Source organism: Typopeltis vanoorti, chromosome 6, assembly GCF_054136105.1.
Source record: "Typopeltis vanoorti isolate ZY-2024b chromosome 6, IOZ_Tvanoo_1.0, whole genome shotgun sequence".
NCBI classification, from domain to species: Eukaryota; Metazoa; Arthropoda; class Arachnida; order Uropygi; family Thelyphonidae; genus Typopeltis; species Typopeltis vanoorti.
This window is the reverse complement of record NC_143554.1, coordinates 49937273-49960139: the sequence shown is the minus strand read 5'-3', so window position 1 is coordinate 49960139 and position 22867 is coordinate 49937273. Positions and strand designations below refer to the sequence as shown.

At 37.2% G+C, this 22867-nt stretch overlaps 1 protein-coding gene across 3 annotated transcripts in view; it reads left to right on the top strand.

The window, feature by feature from the left end:
* The first annotated feature begins 226 nt into the window (after window positions 1–226).
* LOC150105441 (peroxisomal carnitine O-octanoyltransferase-like) overlaps window positions 227–22867 on the top strand; it is a 311316-nt gene continuing 288675 nt past the window's right edge. For 2 of the 3 annotated variants that reach the window (XM_090394814.1, XM_090394813.1), the window contains exon 1: window positions 15646–15828. In XM_090394814.1, coding sequence (XP_090250940.1) covers window positions 15781–15828 — 48 coding nt within the window. In that variant the 5' untranslated portion in view covers window positions 15646–15780. Of the gene's footprint in view, window positions 358–15645; window positions 15829–22867 lie in introns of those variants that run through there. The other variant, XM_090394815.1, reaches the window with a different exon arrangement.

Below are 22867 nucleotides of genomic sequence, written 5' to 3'. Positions count from 1 at the left end.
TAAGAATAAATACGCTAATTACTTGCAGTAACGCTCTATTAAGAACTCTGCTACATTTTCCTCGGTAGACACGAAATGCCCAGTAGTGCAAAGTTGAAGCCTGAACGTCACCAACGATAAGTATTATTCCGCTAGATGGCGCACTCCTCTAAATACATTTCATTCTTTGACATAGATTTAACCCAAAGAGACAGTTCGTCTGTTTATCTTCGGTTGTTCGCCTGCTCGGAGAGTTAGATTAAGTTTTATAACTTTGATAAAGTGTCGTGTGTCGTGAAATACATAATACAAATACGTGTTTGAAAGTATTTGCAGCTTAAAAAGAAAATATAAATAATGGCAAATACAAGAGGAATGGTCAGTAAATTATATATATATATATATATAGTACAGTAATTTATTTATCGATTTTATATATAATGACAAATGATGTAAAAATAGCTTGGTTAGCTACTTGTACATCTTTTGCCATAATATTCACAGTAGTTAACATAATGAGATTATTAAGTTCAAGTAAATTTTATTTCTAAGTCCAGTTATTTCAGCCTTTGTACTATCAAGCCCCGCTGATAGTACAAAGATGTTTATTGATGAATATTGAACACGTGCACCTGAACTCGCATAGTAAGTAGTAAATATTTGAGTTTGTATTAATAATGTTGACAGCAGAATATCAGTAACTTCCTCAGAGAGTATTTTTCAAATTAAGCGTCATATTCTGATATCAAATTGTTTGCAGCCTGTCAATATTCATTTGACTAGAGTTGATATTTCTAAAAGAGGCGAAATGTATATAATAGCATGTCAGCATCATCATATCTGTAGTAGAGCCAACGGGGATACAATTTGTACGTTTTAATTTTTAAATAATGGAATCAGAAATTAATTTTGCTCTTGTCTTCATGCCAACGCCTATATTTTCAGTTTTTCATTAAAATGTTTTAAGTTGTAGCACTTAATTAGTAGTGAAAATGGTGAGTTGTGTGGAGTGGATTAACATTCCACGATGAATCCCTGGAGGTGTCAAGTAATAATAATACGATAAAGACTTAATCAAGCACGAGGAGCATGCCCAGTGATCGACTTAAAGTATGGTTTTTAAATTAAGCAAATTAAAGTTATGAATGTCTTTAATTTATGTTTTAATTTATTTAAATAAATTAAAAATAATAGTTTCTCAGAAAACAGCAACAGTAGCACTTTTCAAAAATGTTTTCTTTTTCGAGCGGTTTGAATTTATTCCTATAGTTTATTTTAATTTTATTTATTTTTATTATTTATAAAGTTACTAATAAGATTCCCACCTTCTTCACGAAGGAATGTAGATAATATGGATTTGTTCAAAGAAGTACATTTAATTGATTTTGTTACCAGATATCAGTTATGCATATGAGATTATTTATTTATTTATTTATTTATTTATTTATTTAAAGTAGCTCTGCTTTCACTGCCTACCGCCTTCTTTTCACGCTTATTTGTCTCAGGTCAGATCATTACATTTTAATTCAACTTTGCTGTTTCTGTTATTATTGGCTGGTATTGGTGTTTTTGTATTTTCTTCCCTCCTTCCTGTATGTAATTAAAGAGCCTCCATATCTCAGTTGGAAGAATGACGGGACATGCGCTCTTCGACTGCAAAAGACTAATTAGGTTTTTGTCATAATGGGAAGAATGTATTAGATATGTGTGTTCTTTGAATTGCACCTGTTTTACGGAAGAAAAACACAAGTTCCTGGAAAGAGAGAGAGAGAGAGATAGAGAGAGGAGCTATTTCCGTATGAAACCGGATAACTCGCCGTCAAAGTTCATATGAAAATTCTTCGCGTTCAAACTTCGAATTCGAACTCATGTGAACTGAAGTGGAAACGAAAGTTCTAATCTAAATCAACAGACAAACTACAGTAATTATTCGGTTTCAAAATTTATTTGGTTTGTTTAGTAAACAGTGCTTTGCTAGTTGCTTATTCAGTAGTATACGATTTGTAACATCGAGTTTCGAAATTGAAATACTGTTTCACGCACTTGGAGTACAAAACATTTACCTTTTTGCCAATTCTTGTTGCAATATTTGGCCATTTTTTTTTGTTTGTAGGATTGTAAAATCACAGTTTAGCGACGACTGAGTTAGTCAGCTTGTTACACAAGCTCATTACTTGAGAAAGAAGTACTATTTATTTGTTAATAAATGCATGCATTTATAAGCATTCCATTTAGGCTTTTATTTTTGTAAACGGAAGACGTTTTAAGCTTGCGCGACAATAATTGAACTTTGCGTTGTGTATCGAAGGCCGATGCTTGCTCGTATAGTCAAAGCTACCTTGGCTTGCTCGGTTGTGGGAGTTTCCAGGTCCTCGCTACAGCGCTGTGATTTCATGCGCACGCATAGCATTTCCGCTCGTCGTCTCACTCTGTTGCTTAAATACAGGCCACACGCAGTCAATGTAGCTCTATCCAGTGAGCTTCAGCCAGCCTTTACAAGTGTGCGTGCTGCTTGGGAAAATTAAGTTACAACCAACTTTTTATGACGATGTTATTGACCAGTTCATAAAGAAGAACCGTAGGGTAGAATTTGTATTCAAGTAGCTAAATTGAAAAAGATAGAATATCATTCATAAAATAAATATTGTATTTGTATGATTAAATGTACATAAATTTCTAAATATATAGTTTTAAATGGTCAATAATTCATTATTCCGCTAATTAGACTTCAATCCACCTCTCACTCCCTGAATGATAACAAGAGCAAGCGTGAATTTCAAGACCAGCATTCGTCCTTCATAAAGAGCGTTACTAAGCCTTCTTAAGTTGGTAACGATTTGTAAATGTTTTCCAAACCAAGTCATTTATAGTTGCCTAACCAAAGATGGGAACGTTGTTAGGGTATATGCTTCTCCTAGAAAAAAATGAAAACAAACAATGGTGTTTTTTGTTTTTGTTTGTTTGTTTAAAATGCAATTTTGCCGGTTTTGCCACCCTCCAAACTTGTTGCGTCCGCGCTGTTAGCCTAGTGGCTATGCGCTTCGCAACCATATGCCTGGGGAAGGAGTGTCCTAGGTTCGATTCCCGTCGACGATGTGAGGAGCTTAAGGATCTTCCTCAGCCATAGCCAAGTTAGCCGGACTTGGTCGTGGACAGCGGTGTTTTCCCCCAGTTTATCTGGAGTTTTTCATCCCACAAGCAGGCAAACCGGCTACATGAACACACACGGATTACAGTCATGAATACGTCCCGGCCATATGCCGGTCCCGAGCCCGGATAAAATTACGGGGTTGTGGAAAAGCAATGGTGAACTACCCTGTAAAAATCTCACCAGGAATACTTTGTGGGCAAGCGTACAAAGTCACCTACGATCGGAAAACGACTAAAAAGGAATATCAGAATCAAGAATCTTGCTGCTCCTAGGCGTTGCCTTGGTAGTTTAGTAGGGGGGGGGGATGCGACGGCCCAGCCAAAGATAGTTTTTCACAATTTTGTCACATACTCACCTGTCTCATTCTAATTAGCGTTTAGATGGGGATAGTGAAACAGTAATTATTTTTTTTTTTTATAGTGCGCAAAATATGTTTCAGTGATGCGTGTGCATTGAGAATTAAAGAGAATCTATTCGCCTACTCCATCGGATGCTAACAACCGATGGGATAAGCAACTTGGAGAAATTTCCAATTTTGAGAAATGTAAGTTCAGACGATGCCGTTTCCCCAGTAGATGAGTAGAAAAAGAATAATTTGGCATTAATCCAACATTTGGAGCATATTGAGCACAGAAACACTGGATACTTAAGAAGTGCAAAGAGAATGTCTGATCCTATGATCTTAGTTTATGTTTCCAGCAGAGTGATGTCAGAACTCTGCAATCTATTGAACATTGTTACTGATTAGGTGCATCCCCCTCTGCATTCACAGTTTATGCATATAGTAACGGTTACTTCAAGCTGAATAATGCGTCATATCATAACGATCTTTGTCTCGTGATATGGCACATTATCCATCTTGATTGTTGCGTCAAGGTCGATAATACTCCTTACTCCATATCACAAGACAAAGATCATTCCCCTTTGAGTGAGCGGGTGATTTTACCACACTTCTGTGGTTTGCTCATTCACCTGATTTCAACATGCTGTCCATCATGCCGTGTGTGAACTTGTTTGGCGATTGGATTGCATCTTTACTCACTTAACTTACACACTGTGAGTTCGAATCCTACTATAACGTGGATGTTTGCAAATGTGTTATATAGTCTATCAACTGCTCGATGCGATTATTTCATTTATCATTGAACAGAATTCCCGAGGAACGTTTTCGCGCCTCGTGAAGTCTGCGCACCGACGAGATGAGGCTGTACTGAAACTCGCTATTAGGTTGGTGTACCTAATGAACTGACTACTTCATACACGCGAAACATATATCAGTGACTTCCTTTCGTTGACTGCAAATCCCATTCACATTTTTGCATGAGGACGCTATTACTGTACATCTTTTTCGTTTCAAGACCTAAATTATACTGTCAGTTAAATTTAGGATATGGATCAGTCTTTTAAAATGCATCTTGAACTATACTTATACGCCAAAGCAATTGAGGATATGAAGTGAGCATATCACATCTGTTTAACTGTTCTCCCGTTGGTTTATTTATTTATTTTATTTATTTATATTTTTTGCGGAAGTAAACCTTGACTTTCTTAAGAAAACGATTCTACGAATTTCGTACTTTCAGTTCAAAAACCAATATAAATGCTCCTCGTATCTTAGGTGGTGTTCGAATCCAAGTCTCAATCCTGTGCAACAAGTTTTTTTTTTTTTTTTTTTTTGACTGGCAAGTCTGATCAATACTTTCGTGGGGGAGAATAATATCATCGCTCTAGGATTTAGTAAGACGAAAATGAAAGGCGAAATTTTTATCTTCTAAGCATCACGCGGAATACTCCCATTCTAATATCTACTTCCCTTAACTGCTTACTAAAATGTTTCCTCTGTCGAGCATAGTATACTGTAAATAGATAAAAGCATTTAGAGACAACTTGAATACAAAATTAGTTCCTGTTTAAGGTATGTATGTTAGCTTTGATTTTTTAACTCTTCCTCTTACTCCTTCTTTTATCGATTTCTTTATGTTTGTTTCTTTATATAATTTACCAAATGTGGGTCATTTTTTTTTCATGTTTAAATCAGTTATTATCAAAAGAGCGTTGGACGGGAATTTCGTAAGCTTCAAAATAATCAACCTTTTCGGTTGATTAATTCCTGCTAATTTTTAGCAGGAATTTTAAATTTCTCAAACGGACCGTTTTCGATAAATGAACTCAAAAATTGTTGTCCAAAATGGATTGTCAAACGAAACAACTGTTTCCTTTCACTTAGGGTATTATAGAATGGTACTGCTTTATTTGAAATTCTGTTTTGTCATTGAATTTATCAGGAAGCTATTTGAGAGGCATAATGATGTGCATAGCGCATTCATATTATACACATTATAATATGTGCCTAGTGTAAATGCTTGGCAGAGAGCCAGCGTGGATGTTTAATTATCAGGAAATGTAGTTGGCATCCGCGTGATAAGAGAAACTGATGGCGTAGTAAATTTTCTCTACCCCAACGAAACAGGGTTGCATTTATATTTTTTTTAATCACCCCCATACACGAAAGGCTGTAGAACTTAAAGCAAATCAATGCTGTGTGTGTGTGTGTGTGTGTGTGTGTGTGTGTGTGTGTGTGTGTGTGTGTGTGTGTGTGTGTGTGTGTGTGTGTGTGTGTGTGTGTGTGTGTGTGTGAGTGGTAGTCAAGAGAAAAGAAATTACCTCAAGTATAGTTCACCCACCGTTTGTAGGTCCCTGCTTCGCGTCTTTCCAAGAATAGTCGATTCATGCTGAAGGACGTCCGAATTGGTCGCCAACACGCGAAATCACGTGCTTTATAGGTAAAGGTTTTCAACTGTTATACAAGCAACATAGTTAACTACAATAATCATAAAAGAGAAGTTAATGTTCCGACCGGTAATAATAAACAACTCATCCCACAATACGGACTGATTACCCTATTATCGGAATGGATTCTTCTTTTTCTGAGATGCGCAGAAGTGTCGAAGGATCTCTAATCGGTGGGCGAACTATAAAAAGTTCCTTCATTCCTTTCACATCTTGAATATTTTAACACTCCTTTTGCATTATGATATACTGATTGCTTTTTAAATCACTTTAGTATGAACAGCTATAATCAAGTATGGAAATCATCCTAAATTATCATTAAAACAAAAAAGTGCGCGTTTCGTATTTATCGCATTCATTATACAAATACAGTAGCCACATTATTCATTATCACAGCACTTGAGAGTAGATTTGCGGCATCTGGAAATTGGAAAAACAATTTTGTTTTTCCAATTTTGACTTTAAAAGGATCCGGTTGAAAGGATTCCAAATTTTAATCCCGATTCTAATTTTAAATTTCATTAACTTTCATAGGTTTGGTAAGAATTAAATATTCAAATCGTTTTGTCATTGAAATTGCCCAGTGATAGCAAAATATATAATTTCAAGTTCTTACCGATAAAGTATGGAGGTACTACGGAAAAAAAAAAGAATTTTTCATCGATCAGTCTTCCACCTAGGAATGATTTAACGATGGAGATTAGTATTTTGAATTGTTTTGCGAATGATAGGCTTCATTTACAGCAAAAAAAGTGGTAAATATTATTTTATTGTTGCGTTTTTAAAATTCTGTCAAGCGCATTTCTTTCGCTTTTGGAATAACTGTAGCAACGACAATTAATCACATTTTTGTTATATACATCAGCCCCCCCCCCCACACACACATATATACAGGAGAAGTCCCAAGACCTATGACACGAGAGCGCCGTGTGTGAGTAAGTGGTTAGAAAGAAGAAATGAATTGGTTGATATGTTTCTTGAAGATCTGAGGGTTATAATCATTGGTGAAAACAGTCCATGCTGTTTTCACCAATGATTGTTTGACTGTTTAAACATAGACTGTTTTAAGAGCAGAGGTTTAGGAAATGAAGGATGATGATGAGAAGCTGGTTCGATAAGTTTAGAGGTGAACTATATATGGGAGTTCCCCCCCCCCGTCTTCGTACATCATTAAAGTGGACGAATGGTAGTGGCCAGTTCAGTAAGCGACGCCCATGGAAATACGTATAGAAAATGACAGCAACCGCACGAATATGGGAAAGCGACTGGAGGGAGTCGGGGAGGATCATCTTCTTCATCTTGTGCCTTATCCCATCTATCTGGGGTCGGCCTTTTTACATGATGCGACTTTACGCGCGATCCCAACCGACTTGCCGCAGAGCCTTGGGGAAAAACTTTTTTTTGGGGGGGGGGGGATTAATGTCTGTTGAAGTGTGTGTTCACGGAGTCGGTTTGCCTATTCTGAGGGACGAAAAACCCGAGTTTCCAGGAGATAAACCCTCCACCACCGTGTGAGACGGGCTAACTAACCTTTAGTCGAAAAAGACCAGATAAAGGTTGTTCCTCACGTCATGGATGGGAATCGAACCCACTTTCCGACCAAAGGGCTTCGTCTATACTGACTGAGCTACTGAGGCTCTATGGGAAGGGAGGTCTAAAAAGAATAAGCCTAAATGAGAACTGTGTGCTCTTAGAACATTGTCTACAAGTATAATACAGATCAAATTATTCAGAGTATAATTTTCAACTTAGTAGTGTCTTAGCATGATAGTGTAATGTCTAAGATTTGTTGTAGTCAGAAGTCGACTGTTGGTATACTTGATGGATGCAAAAGAGGGGTACTATTTTGGCACTCAAGACCTATTTAATGTTTTTCATTAAGTATTGCGATGCAGAACCATAGCAAAATATTCCATATCTCAGTATAAACTCACCTAAGGATCTGTAAATGATTTTCCTAATATTTGTAGGTAACATGTCTTATAAGTAGAGCATTTTAAAGAGTAATATCCGCAGTTTTTTTTTTTTTTTTGTGTGTGTGTATAATTAATACGTGGGCTCCATCGGCATACTGTAGCCCAAGTGCAGGCTTAATTAATATTTGAGGTTTGTAATTTTCTGGATTGTTGGGCGAGTACAGGTTTTTGTTTTCTTTGGGCAATGTGAAGTATGACATTTCTTAGCATGTTTGAGAGATCTGTAGCTATCGGAGAGTTTCTAAATATTGTGAGTTGAGATTCGTTGCTGTTTATTTCGACAGAATTACGCGTGAGCCAATCAATGATTATGTTGAAGTCTGTCTGTAAATGTAAGCCCATCGATCGGTCTCTGTATATGGCTATGATTAGTGTGTTACCTGCGCATTAGTAGATGTCACTGTATAGCTATAGGTTGGATAGATCATTTACAAAAATATTGAAAAGGCATGGCGATAAGATTGTCCCTTGCGAAATTCCACAATTAATCTCAGTTCTTTTGCTTAGGTGCGATTTATTTTTGTAATGTTGGTTCTGTTTTTCAGAAAGTCTTCAAGCCAGTTGTGGAATTTCTTCTTATGCCTACCGCATCGAGTTTAAAAAAAAAAAAAAAACTGTGTGCTCTGTGGTGTCAAAAGCTTTAGGGAAGTCAAGAGCAAGTGCCAGCACGAAGTGGTTTTTATACAGGGATGTACTGATTATATTACAAAGCTCTTCCAATAAGATACTGGTTCTTTTTTTTTTTTTACGAAATCCTTATTGAGCGTTGGACATCATTTCAAATTTCTCCAGATATGTGGATATTTTTTCACTCACTATTCTATACATGATTTTTTTTTTCTCTTACTGACGGCGAGAATATAAGCCTGTAATAATAAGAACAATAATATTTTCTTCTCCAGTAACTGAGGCATTTTAAAGTGTAAAGATAGAAAGCTAAACTGTAAATTGAATAAGAACACCGAATTTCAAGCGAATATTTAAATATTTTGACTACTCCCTCTGCGTACAATCAAAAGGGGCCAGGTTTTGGGCGATTTAAATACAGGATGACAATGTTCCCATATATTTGCATTTTTCACATCAAATTTGTTTAGAATAGGAATGTTGTGTAGAGCATAAGCAGATATATATATATGGTATTTACTAAGTGTTTATCACAGATAATAAATGACAATTACAAAATGCTCAAAAGCCAGTATTTAAACTAGCTTATCTTGTCTGCTCTCTAAAAGATAAAGCTTATCCGTTATCCATACCTCTATTTAAATGGAAGATTGTTGTTTTTTTATGATTATATGGAGCACGACAGTACTCTATTTAAAAATAAAAAAAACAACCCTACTCACCTTTGACTGTACCTAGGAGGGGGGGCATGGTTAAAATATTTGAATACTTGCTTGAAATTCACGTTCTTGTTCAGTTTTCTTTGTTTACCCTTTAATAATTTTATTCTTGAACATGCCTTAGTTTCTGTAGATGAAATATTGGACTAAAATATTACATTTTTTTACCTGTTCCATCGTCAATTAGCCATCAGTTCTTTTATTAACTAGTGGGCGCGGGGCCAAAATATGTGAATACTTGCTTGAAATTCCACGTTCTTTTGTCTAATTTGAATTTACTAAATTCAAATTAGACAAAGAGTTATTGCAATGTATAGTTTCCACATGTTCTTCCCTTTTGTGCTCTTGCATATGCCGATTGAAATAAAAACAGAATGGCTAGAACAGATTTTTAACAGTATTCCAAATACCAGATCAGAGTGAAATCTCATTGGTGGGAGTCTCGGAATGTGCACGAATTGACAGACAAAACGACCCGGAAAGGTAGATGCTTATGCATTTTGCGAAACGCACCTAAAAATAATGGACATTCTTGACATAACCTTCAAAAGGGATAAACGCGTTGAAGCAGAAACTTTACTGTAGTGGACGTTGATAGTTATTTAAATTTTGAATTTTTTGTTTCCTTCCATAACACTAAATGTCTTTATCAGCTATATTGATTTCTGAGTGGATGATCGTTAATTAGCCATTTAAATTGAAATTATATGAAGCGCCTGATAGCAAAAAAATTCTGTCAGAAAACTGTGAGGGCGGACAACAAAATCCACAAATATTCGGATAGAATGTTAATTTTTTTTCCTTTCAATCTACTATTCAATCCATCCACATTGATATACTACGAGTTCTACAACATTCTGTGAGATTTAACACGAGCTTTTTATTGCGGTATTATACATTTCGCACCTAATGATAGTTGTAAGTGGAGTTGTGTGCCCTCCCACAATGAGTCCCTGGAGGTGTCAATAATAATAATAATAATAATAATAATAATAATAATAATAATAATAATAATAATAATAATAATAATAATAATAATTATTATAATTATTATTATTATTATTATTATTATTATTATTATTATTATTATTATTATTATTATTATTATTATTATTATTATTATTATTATTGACACCTCCAGGGAGTCCAAAGACTCATCGAGGGAGAGCATTTTTTATTATAGTAATAATAACAAATTCCCAATTTTCTTTTTCTGTTTGGTAAGATAAAGTGAGTAAATAAAAACATACACCATGCAACGAACTATTATCAACAATATCAGAGTTGCAGTTCCTTGATGTTGGACACGATGTTCAATTATCAACTTCGCAGACTAGCCTTCGTGTATAGCGATCGCGAAACCATGTCCTCGTTCACGAGAAACAACAACGCAGCTAGTCTGCGAATTCCTTCTAATGTGAGCAATCTGTTAATAATTTAGAACTTTGGTGATGTACCCAAGTAATGTTTTTTATGTATCTCCTTTTTCTTCTATGTATTATGCACAATGGCGGCTGGTGACAATAGAAACAGGTGGGGCCAGGGTCCAAAAAAACTTAATTTTTTTATATTTATATAGTGGGTTCTATTATTGATTTATAGTTATTATTTCTATTACAATAATGTTTAGTCAGAATCCGCTGATGCATTGAGCTATTGATTTTTTAAAATTGTTAAGACGTAACATATATGGGCTCGACGTATTAATAACACGAAAACTCGAAAGATTTGCAGTTGCAGGCATAGTTCAACGGACTAGCGAAAAAAAAAAAAGAAGAAGAAGAAGAAGAAGAAGCTCAACGGACTAGAGCAATGAACCGGAAATCCAAAGACGCTGGTTCGACTCCAGCTGGCCGCCCTGCAAAATGTTTTCATTTTTCAAATGTTAAAACAAAAACGTTATTATTTATTTTATAAATCAATGTCGAAACTTCCGAGAAATAACGAGAAACGTTTTTCCAATAAACTATCGATTTTGTTCATAGTTAAAATGTATTGTTTATGGATGTAAAAAAATTTAAACTTTAAAATAAATTATAACAAAACACGACAACAATAATTAAGCACGCTAAAAACAATAAAACAGATCAACAACGAGAATAAATAATAAGACAATGAAAGAATCGCGCGCTATTTACGTACAAACGCAGTGACTGAGCCAGACTAAACTGGCCCCAAGATAAGCGTTGCGCCCGGTAAACAAACACGATCGCTAGGGCACTTGCCCTAGCGATCGTGTATCGTGTGTTCTACACGTATAAAATAGGGCCCAGCCGTGGCTCGCCCCAGAGACCGTACTAAGTCGCATTATGCAATATTGCCACAAAACTCTACAGTGATTTTTTTTTTTTATTAAACAATAAAACGTGTTGGAAATAGATCAAAAAATAATAACTACAGGAAACATATTTTTTAAAACTACAATTATTTGGCTAGTTATACAAATATAGGTGAGGCCCGCTCCTATGGCCCTATAGGCGAGCCGCCCCTGATTATGCACCCGATGAAGTCTTCTAAAAAGACGAAACTAGTAGTGCCTTTGAAAATAAATTAGTTAGTTTCTATTTTTTAAGTCCTATAAGTCATTTTCCTAACAACAACAACAAACAACGTGAAAACCTTATCATATATATATAAAATATTATATATATATATAATATATATAAAAAACGTTTCAAATAACTTGACAAAAAACATGACACAAAAATGTTACATAAAAAGGCTTATCATTTTATATATATATATATATATGGCATGATATGGCATGATAATATAAACAGAAAAACCAAAAACCTATGGCCTTTAAAGGACAAGATCCAGCAAGAACTAAAATAGTAATAGATAACAAGATTTTAGAACAGCTGGATTCATTTAACAACCTAGGATGCATAACTGATTATGAAAATGAAAACGATATAAACCTAAAAATTGCAAAATATTTAAAAATAACAGGTGTAATTAACTCTATATTTAAACCAAACCTAGTTCAAAAACAAACCAGACTAAAAGTATACAATACATTAGCCCTGCCAATCTTAATGTATGGAAGCGAAATCTGGACAATAAAACAAAAAGACAAACAAAGATTAATAACAGCAGAAATGAAGTTTACGAGAAAAACTGCAAAGTATACCTTATTTGATCACAAAAGAAACGAAGAAATTATGAAAGAATTAAACCAAGAACCAGTAATAGAAAAATTAGAAAATATAAACATAAATGGATGGAACACGTTCAAAGAATGAAAACAGAAAGATTACCAAAACAAGCCTTCAAGTACAAGCCATTAGGAAAAAGAAAACCAGGACGTCCTCTTAAACGATTCAACGATGACTTCCAAGGCCGGTACAGCCATGCTAGGCCTAAATCCTTGATACGCATGATGATGATGATGAAGATGACTGATGAGACCTCAATAAAGGTCGAAACCGGTCTGTGTAGTGGCCCCTTGCCTTTAATACAAAGCATCATACATCTCCTCCAGGAGATGTGCTTTGCATTAAGGGTAAATATTAAGATTAGTGATCAGAGCTTATTCTTCTTTTACCATGAGTTGCCTTGGTCTTGCACTACGTGTAAGGTCAGCTAGACTTGCAACACTTGCAGGCGCAAACTTGACTTGTTTATCTGTTTGCTTACTTGGGAAATGGAGTAAAAACCAGGTTTAAATTTGCTTGGTATCTTTAACATTTATTATACCCATGGTAAAAAATACTATTTTATATATATATATATATATATATATATAAATAAAGGTTTTCGAAACAATTTTCAAGACCGGTTTATGCAGTCTCTCGAATGACATTCATTGTCGCCACCATGACGTCTTCCACTACTAAAAATCGACCTTCAAAGTAGGATTACAATTCTGGGAAGAACAAGAATATATATATATATTCTTGGTGGCGTCAATGAATGTCATTCGAGAGACTGCATAAACCGGTCTTGAAAATTGCTTCGAAAACCTTTAATTATGTTTGAAACAATGTGCTAGTCTAGAAGGGAAATTTTTCGAAGATAGCCATTGTATTCTTAAAAAAATAGTCCTCCATCTCGTAGAGCGTCTGTTAACGATACAATTTCAGCATTTTTAGATAAAATTAAACTTTCATTTTCTTTAACTTCAAAGTTAATCTGCATGATTTATAAAATACATTTTATTTATCTCACCTTCTGATTTTACTTCTGATTTTTAACTCGGGCTTTTTATCCCACAAAACTGGCAAACTGGACAGTAGAACACACACACACATATTATATTTAACTTATACACTATGTTGACAAAAGTATTTGGACACCTAGTTGTGCGAAAAAAATGTGTTTTAATTACATTTCTAGTACTGATTGGGACTACCTTTGGCTTGAATGACAGGAACTACCCTTTGGGGCATGCTTTCAGCCAATTTCAGATTCGCAACAGGAATATTGTTCCATTCTTTACGCAAAGCTATCCGCATTGCTGATGCTCATGACGGCCGCTGTGGTTTGGAGCGAATTTGGCGTTCTAATTAGTCTCAAAGCTGTTCGATGGAGTTGAGGTCTGGACTCTAAGCTGGCCAGTCCAATACTTCAACGTTGTTTTGTGAAAACCAGTCTCGGACAAGCAGTACAATATGGTATAAAGCATTGTCATGCTGAAACATGCAAGGGTCACTGCCGATGTACTTCCACAGCGTCGGAAGCATGAAGTTGTCCGGTATATCTAGATAGACATCAGGATGGGTTTTGGCACATCCAACAATAGACAAGCCCCCCCATCCAACTGAAACACTCCCATATCATTCCTGAGCCACCAAACTTGACAGGGATTGAGGAATCGTTCCCCCAGGTTAATATTCAGATCCAAACACGACCATCAGAGTGAAACATTTGGAAGTGTGATTCGTCGCTCCACAGAACCCTTTTCCAATCATCTACAGTCCATGAACGGTGTGAAAGACATCAATCCAAACGTCGTTTGGAGTTGAGGGGGGAGGGGAGGGTTGATGTGTGGTTTGTTCTCAGCAACTCTGTCTTGGTAACTTAAGGCATGCAACTCTCTGCGGACAGTTCTAGCGCTGACAGATGTCCCTGCAGTATTTTGCAGTACTTTGCAGGTTAACTGCACGGTCCGCTGCTGATGAAGTGGTGAATGCTCGAACATTCCGAGATAGAGCTCGTCGATCTCGTTCAGTGAGTGTCGATAGTGCTACCTGCTGTGGTGCTAGTAGGTAACACCATCAACTTTCCATCTACGAATGACATGATGAACAGTGGGTTTAAGTATACTGAGACGGGTAGCAACGTCACGGACAGAAAAACCATAGATGTGACTAAACTACTATCCCACGTTGGAAGTCTCTCAGTTCAGCTGAATGTGGCATCTTGACATCGAGTACAGTGCAAAACATCAAAAAATTCAGCACATCTTATCTTTTATTACCAGATTTATGCAGACACTCCCTGAATATTTGCATGTGGTGAGATCCGGAATTTTCATGTTAGGTATCCAAATATTTTTGTCAACATAACGTATACTGGTTGCTTCTTTTGTAATTCAGATCGACAGCTGTCAAATCTTGCTTTCTGAATAAATCGTAACAGACTAAATATGAGTAAAGAATTCATAATGCAAAACAAATGTTTGATATTAATCCAGTATTTTGCTACTTCCTTTTGAGCCTTCGTTACGCCGTTGGAAGAATTCCTGAACATTGCGGCCTTCAATTGGAAAACACATGACTTTAATTCTCGTCATGCATAGAGGAATCTTATACGGGCTTTTTCATTCTAAGGTGAGTTAGCCGATTTCATACGGAGGTAGGATTTTTCATCCTGTCTACTAGAAAATCGGCCAGAGAACAAACGCATTTTACACATAACAATACCCTTAATTACTAGATAATGCAGTGTGTGTGTGTGTGTGTGGATGAAGGATTAATATCGTAGAGGGTGGGTTGAGATGGAGATGCCTCTTGTAAAGAGCCCTTGGAGGCGTCACTAATAAAATAATAATGGTTGTAATTGGCTTTCTAGTGATATTTCCACTCACAAACACTGCCGTTTCTCTTTTAAATGAAACATCCGTTTTGTAACCTGAAGTAAGATAAAACTATACAAAATACAAAAGTAACATTTCTTCACTTCTGCAGGTTCTTTTTCTCCTTTTATATCTATATAAATTATTGCCAGGTTCAGAAGTAACCAGTGGCTTTTCGCGTGACGTAATGAGTTGATATTCAGTACCTCCCAGGTTTGTTTCTAGAGGCGGTGGGCAAAATGCCAAACGAAGTTCATTTGTGTCGTCATTCACACGCGAATTGTAGAATCCATATTTTGTGCGAGTATGAGCATTTTGCTTTCTTTTTCTCTGTCCTGGAAACTGCAAGTATTAGCAAAAACTGAAAAACAAAAATGGAATTATTTCAAGACAGCTATAGAATGATGTTTCGTAATAGCGATCTTATACAGTGACTTATTTATTTCCGAGCGACTTAATGCACAAAGTTGTATTTTAAGTGCACACTCACAAGAGGAAACAGAACCTGTCAGCTTCGTCATGCCTGGCCGTCCATCCAACGGAGCTTACGGAAGCACTAGATATCAGGTGAATCGATTTTGATCAAATCTAATATTTAAGAATTTGAGGAAATATATCGGCCGGATGATCTCAGTTTTGATTGAATAAGACATTTCGAGTGAGATTAATTTCAGTTAAAAATATTTTAATAGTTGGTTAACATTTCTGTAGACAGTATTCATTGTCATTTGTCGAGATAATTGGTATCGTCTCAAATGTTTTTGCCTTAATTTTGCGGGAAAAATGGTCCAATTTAAACCCAAATTTGAAAATTCTAGTCCACATCTAAAATATTAGTTTTCACTAAAATCACTTCAAACAGATCCTACCTTGAGTCGAACAAAAGAAATCGAATAATTACCACTATTATTCATGCATTATTTATGTACTATTCTTAAAGTCTGGGAGACAGAATTAGGCAGATAAGGATAAAATAATTTGTGAAGATGAACAGAGATTTGTTTAGTGATAGTCTTGTTTTTGTAATCTGCACAGATTTTTTGATAGAGAAACAAGAATAGTTGTGAGAGGAATGTAGATAATGTGGTCGTTCTAGATTTTTCAAAAGTATTTGACAGCTTGCTATGAAAAGTTAGTAAACTGAAAAGTAGTTGACACTCCAAAAGTTGACATACTTCAACGATATACTACTATTCCATAGGGAACAGTATCAAGGAAGTGAAAATTTGCAAATTTTTATAGAATTTGCAAATTCTATGAAAATTTTTATTTCAAGGATTTTAAAAATTTAAAATCATATAATTTAATAAAATTCGTTTATTTAGATTCCAGGAAAAAATTTACTTACGTATGTACACACCCTTTGATCGCTGCTCACATTTTTCTAAATGCACCTAGAAATGGTGTTTTTTCATAAACCTCAATCTACTCATCGAAAGAAAAAAAAAAAAGAATTATTATTTTATAGAATTCCATGAGTACCGTATTACCACAGACATAGTGATAATTCTCCTGAAAATTAGCGATATTTCCGTCGGATATATCATCAATAAAAAAAATGACTGAATAATTGTATGTAAATAACAATAGGAGTATGCATTAATGCATGTATTTAGTTATATGCATTTGTTGTAATACACTCCGTTTTATTCTTAAGTTCAAGACTGATGAAAGATGTTTTATTTCAACTATGAACAACCATGCAGGTTGAACTCGCAGAACTTTATTAATTTAAACCGAATGCTCTTTAGACATGTTTCGCTGTCTTTTTGCTTGACGGCGCCTTCGGGAAGATGGATTGACAGTTTAATCACGCGTTTCAACGGACACTTCATGCGAAGTGTTTTGCGCAACGATGCATTGTTGTGAAAACCCTGTATGTGATTGCTCGCATAACGGAGGTTCCCGGTGTTACATACACTAATCAGTTCCTTCCGGATGTTATGATGGATAATTCGTCAATTTATATTTAATATGTCGTGTGGGCGAATTAACTCGAATGACTCCTTGAACATTCTGATGAAAGTATTCTCTTCTAAGCAAGGCATGGAGGATACTTGCCAAGCTACAGTGTGATTGATGTTCTGCGAGGATGTGTGCCACGAGTATCGCCTCTCTTCCTTACAGATTTTGAAACTTCTCCCGGTTTCATTCACGTACAAACTTCTGGGAGAAGTTTCGAAATCCGTAAAATTAAATGGAATTTAATGAAAATTGATACTTGGAATCCCTGTGTCTATTCATTACAGTTATTGTTTATTATTATTATGTTTATTATTATTATTATTGTTTATTATTATTGTTTTGGATAGACCACTTTATGACAAGAGTAGGTAAATTAAATTATCTAAAGTAAAATGCCAAAATAGACTCGGTTCTGGTTTGTAATTATAACAATAAGTTATGTTGCTATTCAAGAATGCTTAAACTTTTTGTCGACTTCCACTCACGAAAGGTTGTAAACATATAATCCATTAGTACTCTGAATAGACTAAGTATTGTTTTCTTTTTTTTATCATATATACAGTATATATAACTTATCAGTGGCGTCGCGTGCCGATTTCGGTCAGGTGTGCTGTCATGTGGATTATGCAACCTGTGCTACAAAATTCATGTGAATTTGACCGTGTTATTGCATTTTTATTGAAGTGCGAAAGTTTTTAGAGTGCATAGCGCATCTGCGCTCATCCTAATTGGTTCAATGCAATTAATTGCAGGGTAACTTTGAATAATACTTTAATTTATCAATTAATTGTAACCAGATCTGCGTAGAGTGGAGGAACAATCTGTTTGTTTTAGGATTTATTAGAAAACAACAATGAAGGAGGAAGCTTTATTTGATTGGTCTATTTCAATTACTCAAAGGTGAAAACCATCATTTATAAGATATGTGAGAATGGGAAATGAAAGAAAAGAATAAGTGGGAATAGAAATACTTTCATTAATGGCAAACGAATTATTAACAATTAACATTTGCGTCCTGTAACTGCCTTCCCAACCTGTGGGCCGCGGCCTCCTTGGGTGGGGGGGGGGGGGGCATAGTTTTGTTGAGGGGGCCGTGAAATGATGAAAACAAATTTAAAATGTTTTAAAACTAAGTAGATTTTTTTATCTTAAAAGAAACGTATTTAATTTTTATTATTTATTATTTAAGTTTTGTTATTTTTTATAATTTAACAGAAAAAATCACACATTGGGTTGGTTCACAAATTTTGCTTTCTGCGTATTTCGCCGCTTAATGAATATTAGTAAATGTGTGCTTATTCATATAAGTTTAATTACAAAGGTGTTGATAAGAAGCACAAAAAAGCTTCCAAACGTAAAATCTTGCTCTCATTTAAAACAGCCAATTTTTTTGCTGTTTTAAATGAGCTTTTAAATCACTGTCCTATAATTTGCTGAGTACAGTGAATAGCATGTGATCCTATAAAGTCTAAACATGAATAATTGAAAAATGAATTAAAATAATTAAAAAAATAAATAATTTTAAAAAAAGTTACGAGGAGAGGTAAAGAGATTTGTTTGCAAAGTATAAATCTTCTTCTTATCGCTATCTTCTATCGAAGGTCAGCGACCATCTTGGCGAACAAACTGCGGTCTTGTGCTAATCTGAGCAGTTGTGCACTGCTCTTTCCTGTCCACCTCTTGATGTTGTCAAACCATGATATTCTTTTTCTTCCTCTAGTTCCTTTTCCATCAATTCTTCCTACCAAAATAGTTTGTAGAAGTTGGTATTTGCTGTTTCTCATGATGTGGCCAAGATATTGGGGGGGGGGGGGGTGGGGGGGGGGGGGGGTGGGGGGGGGGGGGGGTGGGGGGGGGGGGGGGTGGGGGGGGGGGGGGGTGGGGGGGGGGGGGGGTGGGGGGGGGGGGGGGTGGGGGGGGGGGGGGGTGGGGGGGGGGGGGGGTGGGGGGGGGGGGGGGTGGGGGGGGGGGGGGGTGGGGGGGGGGGGGGGTGGGGGGGGGGGGGGGTGGGGGGGGGGGGGGGTGGGGGGGGGGGGGGGTGGGGGGGGGGGGGGGTGGGGGGGGGGGGGGGTGGGGGGGGGGGGGGGTGGGGGGGGGGGGGGGTGGGGGGGGGGGGGGGTGGGGGGGGGGGGGGGTGGGGGGGGGGGGGGGTGGGGGGGGGGGGGGGTGGGGGGGGGGGGGGGTGGGGGGGGGGGGGGGTGGGGGGGGGGGGGGGTGGGGGGGGGGGGGGGTGGGGGGGGGGGGGGGTGGGGGGGGGGGGGGGTGGGGGGGGGGGGGGGTGGGGGGGGGGGGGGGTGGGGATTAGCCAAATAGCATACAGTATCAATTAATCTTTTTAAAATGTCTCTATTTTTCTTTACCCGTTCATTATGACGGGTAACTTCAATCTTTCTTTCTTTGTTGATGAGATTGTCAATTCTTTGTTTTCCAAACATCTTGAGATTTAAAAATGATTGAACATGTGATTGGAAGCCTCATGTTTTTGCACTGCTGCTGTTAAGTGGTTAAGGTCAGAATATCCATGCTTATTCCAAACGCCTCTCTCTTTCTCTCTCTCTCTCTCTCTCTCTCTCTGGAAAATAATCAGCATGGCCAACAAAAAAAACATTGGCCGCACTTCACATCCAGTTAACCATTCTACTGTACTATATTGTGGAACAGAGAAGTGTCTCATATACTCAGTTTTAGATCTTTGTGCATGCTCTGTAAATTTAGGAGAGGAGGACGAGGTTTACCTCCTTCAACTACAGTCATACAATCCGCAAACGTTCTGGCAGAAAACGGGATATTCAGTAGATCGTCAGAACTGTTTTCCATTGCAAATATGGGGAAAAATTATAAATCTATGGAAAATTATATATTAAAAACTTGTCTATATTATGTATAAAAACTTGCTACCGCGTCAGTTCACAATTCACACACGCATGAGTTTCACACATGAAACTCAGTAAACAAAAACAGAAACTCATGACAAATGACAACTTTGAATTGGATTGGTTGATACAATAACCAATCACAGCTGCTAGCTGCTGAGTGAGCTCAAAATTTTAGCTCACCCAGCCTCACCTTCTCAGCAGTTTTAGAACTCTAAGAATTTGACCTGCTGCGCCCTCTTTACATCTTTTCAAAGGGCTCAAAGGTGTATGCATTTTGAAAAGTACACCCGGGCTATTAACGCGAATGTGACGTAATGTTTAGGTGCCGAAAAGTGCCCTCTTTATGAACCACTAATATTTTATTACCCTCCTGAAGAGGGCAATAAAGCATTAGTATATTGTGTTTAATTTTAGGAATCACGCGAAGTCTACAAACAGGAGTCTACAAACAAACAAACAAAAAAAAAAAAAATATATATATATATATATATATATATTTATTTATTTATTTATTTATTTATAGTATTGTTTTTAAGTAGTCGGGAAACCATACCCTAGAGAGACCAAACATAAATTCTTTCAAGCCTATTTAGGTCTCCAATAATTACAATATATAACGATAATACATGAAATTAAGTTTCAGATCCGGAGGCTCGGCGGCCACAGTCGGAGGCCTTCAAAAGAATGAGGGTGCCAAAGGCAAACAAGAAGTTATGCAGATGTGGCCCATACAAACAAATCAACACCAGAACAGAATCAGCCAACAGCACCTACAAACCTGACAGCTGTATTACGACCTCTCTAGCAAACATGCTACAAGACTTCAGCCTGTCAAACCCTTAAGCAACCTCCACTAAAAGATTCCTACGCGAAACACAGGCCATCCTCAGCACTTATAGATGAATAGAAGCAAACTAATTCCAGCCTCTCTTCAGATCGTATACAGAACCGACAGGTTAAACTATAGAGGCGGCGGCACTGCCATTTTCATTAAAAATTATATCAAACACCATTTTGTAAACAACCTTCCAACCACTAACCTTGAGGTCACAGGCGTGGAAATATTCACTAGCTCGGCTGGTAGACTGAAAATCTACTCAGCTTACAACCCACCCTTAAAAACTATACTGCATTCTGATCTAAATGCCATCTTAGGCATCAGGGAGTCCATCATTATTGCCGGAGACTTAAACTCCAAGCACCCTACCTGGAATTGTGGAACCACCAACAAGAATGGCTGCATCCTTTCCAACTACATAGGATCAAACTATGCTCTGGTGGCAGGCTCCACCGAACCAACTCATTTTAGTACGTTTGGCACTGCAGACATCCTGGATATAGCTATCCTGCAAGATATTAAACTTCAGTACAGCCTAAAATCATTGAATGAGTTGTCATCTGATCATAATCCAATTCTACTACAGGTGGGAAAACAAGAATCCCCGTCTCCTACCTCTCACTCATTTATATCGTGGGAAAGATTGTCAAAAGTACTCCAGGATTACATTGGACCTGTTCCTCATATAAGTTCAAAAGAAGATGTTGAAACCGCAGTCACAAGCCTCGCCCAACAAATTAACTCCGCTATAATGGCAGCCACCTCCTACAAATCTGTCCCCAAGCCTGGTTATCTGCCCGAAGACATTATGAACTTGATCAGAGAAAAAAACAGAACAAGGAAAAGATTTCACAACACTCGCGCGCCACAAGACAAAACAGTTCTTAATAGACTAAATGGGGCAGTGAGAGATGCACTCAAAGCTCACAGAGACCAAGTATGGGAAGAAAAGTTAGCTTCTATCTCACCTACTGATCACTCTATCTGGGGACTACTGTGAAATGTCAGAAACAAAGGCAGATCCCTTCCCACTATACTTTCTGACCAGGGTCTTGTTCACACAAACATAGAAAAGGCAGAAGAGCAGTGCAAACGTTCATATGAAAACTTAGACTTCGATCACTTCTATAAAATTCACAGACAGGTCAGACACTCGTTAAAACTTCCTGATACCGGTGCTGACCATATTGCTCCCACCATCACCTGCTGAAATATATCATATAAAAAAAATTTAAAGAACAAAAAAGCTCCTGGTCCAGGTGGCATCACAAATAGAGTGATCAAGTTGCTGCCCCGAAAAGGTGTAGTGCACCTGACCATAATAATAAATGCAATCTTAAGGTTTCGCTATTTTCCTCACACCTGGAAACAGGCTGATGTATCCCAATTCATAAGCCAGGCAAGGACACCTGTCTCACAATTATCGTCCTATCAGCCTCATCTCCAACTTGGGTAAGATTGCAGAGAAGGTCATCCTCTCACGACTTCAAACTTCAGTAAATGAACTAAACATCCTTCCTAAAGAGCAATTCGGTTTTCGTCAACACCATAGTACTACCCAGCAAATCCTCAGAATAGTTGCATATATTACCACCAGTTACAACTGGCGTCAATACACTGGAGCTATTTTTCTTGATCTATCCAAAGCATTTGACAAAATATGGCACTTCGGATTGCTACACAAACTTATCTCAGCCGGTATCTCACTGAAAATGGTACATCTAATTAGATTATATCTACAGAATAGAAGCATTCAAGTCAAGATCAATGGTACTACCTCATCCCAGCGCCTTATCTTGACCGGACTACCTCAGGGATCCCTGCTGGCTCCATTGCAATTGACATTAATGGCTTTAGGGGTGAAGCAAGATGCTTTTCATATTCCCCGCTATCTGTTACGGCTACAGTGAGGGTAAAATTTTATGAG